Here is a 3,112-nt window from a genome sequence, read left to right as displayed (position 1 = left end):
TTAGGCTCAAAAGTTGTGAATTGACTCCTACTCTGGCTGAAATATCTCATTTGTTTCGATTGCCTTATATGGGTCAACAGATAATTTTTGCCCGAAATCATACGGGCAAGAGATTTCTTCAACTTTGTGGGTTGAAAGATAACAAGAATTTAGGGTGCCTCAAACAATCTTGGATTTCCTTCGACTATTTTGTTTGCTAGATTTGGGTCCTCGAAAAGTTTTGACTGCTTTGTGAATTTTGTACTACCAAGGAGAAGTGAGAACAACGTCGTCTCGATGTTTTCTGTTTGGCTCTACTGGGTATCTTAGTGTTCCCATTAGATGAGAGGCGTATCAATACCCGTTTACAATCAGTGGCGATGGCTTTAGTCAATAAAAAGGAGCAAGTTACCATTGTACCAATGATCTTAACTGAAATATATAAGGCTTTGACTGAGGTGAAAGGAGGGATTCGATTTTTTGAGGGGAGTAACTTAATATTACAGTTGTGGATGATGGAGCATTTGCATACGCCTTCTATGTGGTCGATTGTTGTCTGGATGATCGGGTGTACGCCATGGAGGAGAGAATGCATTTTGATAAATTTTCTTTTCCTGTGGGAGTCAATGCTTGGGTCGAATTTCTCAAAGCAAGAACACATGACAATATCCTTTGGACCTATCCATGGCTCAATCCTAAGGTAATTTTTTCTGGATGTCGCATGCAACCTCTTCTAGTTCTGATAGGTCTCAAATGCACTGGACCTTACAGTCCGAGTAGGGTGATGCATCAGTTGGGTAGCGAGCAAGATATCCCACCGATATTGGACCTTCAAAAGGATATCATGTACTTTAAGGATAAAGTCAAAGGGAAATCAGATACGAGCAATTCTGGCTTAATGCAACAAAAATGGGTGTAAATTCTTTCAAAATCGGTCTGGACAATCTGAGGTACACTCAAAGATATGTAGTCTGGCTTCAATCCATACCTCGGGGTGTCAGTAGGACATTACCAATACATCTTAGAGGGAGAGTGCAGGAAGAATGCATAGTTAATGACCGCCAGGATAAAGATGCGGGGGCCAAAGTGGAAGAATTGAAAGTCCAATTATCAAGTTTGCTCACAACTGTAGAATGACATCAGAATAGTCTTTACAGGTGTACTCCCCAGGAGGCAGGTACATGGGATAGAGGATTTCTCCCTAATATCAAAGTATAATTACAATGTATGTTGCACGATTTGAGCAAGAAAGAGGGAACTTCACAGGCAGGTCCATCTCAGCCAGGGTCATCCCACAGCGCACCAATTTGAAGGAGCAACTCTCATCTTTTATTTAGTTTGAGTCCTTCATTTTTCTGTCATGGTATTGTTGTGTCTTTGTTCAGTCGGCGTCATGTTTTTTTTAAACGTTAAGGTTCTTTACTAGGAGTATTACGCATGTTATCTTATGGGTGTAGAATGTTGTTTAGTCTTTGTTGATCAGTTTTAAGTTGTCTTAAATTTGAAGTTTGTTTTAGTTGTCTCTTTTATGAAATGTAGTAATGTTGCGGAATTGTTTCCTTTTGTGTGTTCCTCGTAAAAAATAAAAAAATAAAAAATCAAGAGTCAAAATCTTCAACTTTGTGGTGTTTATGCATACATTTCACGAACTACGCAAGATCTGATTCATGTACAACATGATACGTAGGCAACCTACTTTTGGGTTCGATCTAATCATTTTGTTTCTTTTTTTTTCATTATTTTTCTTTTATTTTAAGGAAAAACAAAAGTCATAAAGAATGATAAAAGAGAAACAGCGAGAGAGGAAAAGAAAGAAAAATAATGAGAGAAGGGAAAAAAGGATAAAAAAGGGACTGGCGCGAGAGATGAGAGAAGTGATGGCGAAAAAAAAAGAGAAGTGAAGGTGAAAAACAGAAAGAATGAGGTTTGATAATGTAATGGGGAAATCGGGATGATGTTAAAATAGCGTCATTACCCTCAAAGGTCGGTGAAAAACAGAAAGAATGAGGTGTGATAATGTAATGGGGAAATCGGGATGATGTTAAAATGGCCTCATTACCCTCAACGGTCGGTATAAATGTGCATAAATGTAGGATGTATACAATGTGATTTCTATGCTTATTTCCTGACCTAATCCTAACGGGTTTTGTCTTTGATGAGCATGTTCTTTCAGACAAAAGCGAAGCTTGCCATAGCTACTAGGGAGATTGAAAATTCACTCATTGACTCAGATCAGGATCCCAGGGAAGAAAGTTCAGAACGCAATGATGAGGTATTGATACTTAGACAACAATTGCTAGATCTGCACCGAGCATGGGATAGTGGTATGCCTCCTCCTCCACTCCCTGAAGATCTTGGGAATAACCCCAATTGCCCACCGTTCTCTCAGGCCCAATTCTCTGTTCCCATTGAGTCACCGGACTTCGCACTAGGATTCACTCCGTGGCAATATTACCCTGGCACTTCTAGTGTGCCCCTGGCAGTTCCTCAACCAAGGCCCGTGACTCACCCGGCGCCACCGTCAGCACTTGTGATCATGGCTCCATCACCACCTGAAGCTCCCACATATGTTGTGCGTCCGATAATAGTGCTTTCTCGGTCTGCCAGTGAGCCAGAATTGAAGGTTTCAGATAGTCAGTATTATGCCCCGGAGCCTACTTTGAGAATGAATGAATCGTATGGGTACGCTCAGCCACCTACATTTCTATTTGATACGGAGAAACCTATCACAACAAAGGAACAGGAGGTCATAGCACAGAAATTGAAAAGTTTGGAACAGTCCATGAGGAATCTGTAGGGAACCGGAGGTTATAAGAGTGTTTACTATAAAGATCTTTGCATGTTCCCAGACGTCAACCTTCCCCTCGATTTTAAAATGCCCAAGTTTGAGAAGTATGCTGGGCACGGTGATCCCGTGGCACACTTAAGACGTTACTGAGACTAATTGAGGGATGCAGGGGGAAGGGAAGAGTTGCTTATGGCTTTCTTTGGAGAGAGTCTTTCTGATCTGGCTTCAGAATGGTTTGTCGATCAAGATATCGACAAGTGGAACAACTGGGATGACTTAGCTTTTGAGTTTGTGCAATATTTTCAGTATAATATTGACCTGATTTCTAACAAAAAATCCTTGGTC

General features: G+C 40.7%; 1 protein-coding gene across 1 annotated transcript; it reads left to right on the top strand.

The window, feature by feature from the left end:
• The first annotated feature begins 2,305 nt into the window (after nucleotides 1-2,305).
• Nucleotides 2,306-2,793, top strand: LOC124893169 (submaxillary gland androgen-regulated protein 3A-like). Its single transcript, XM_047404265.1, has 2 exons — nucleotides 2,306-2,585; nucleotides 2,717-2,793. The coding sequence occupies exons 1-2, from the start codon at nucleotides 2,306-2,308 to the stop codon at nucleotides 2,791-2,793; spliced, it is 357 nt and encodes a 118-aa protein (XP_047260221.1).
• Nucleotides 2,794-3,112: the final 319 nt, after the last annotated feature.

This window comes from Capsicum annuum, unplaced genomic scaffold (assembly GCF_002878395.1).
Source record: "Capsicum annuum cultivar UCD-10X-F1 unplaced genomic scaffold, UCD10Xv1.1 ctg5491, whole genome shotgun sequence".
In the NCBI taxonomy this organism is placed as follows: Eukaryota; Viridiplantae; Streptophyta; class Magnoliopsida; order Solanales; family Solanaceae; genus Capsicum; species Capsicum annuum.
This window is presented reverse-complemented; position numbering and strand designations above follow the sequence as displayed.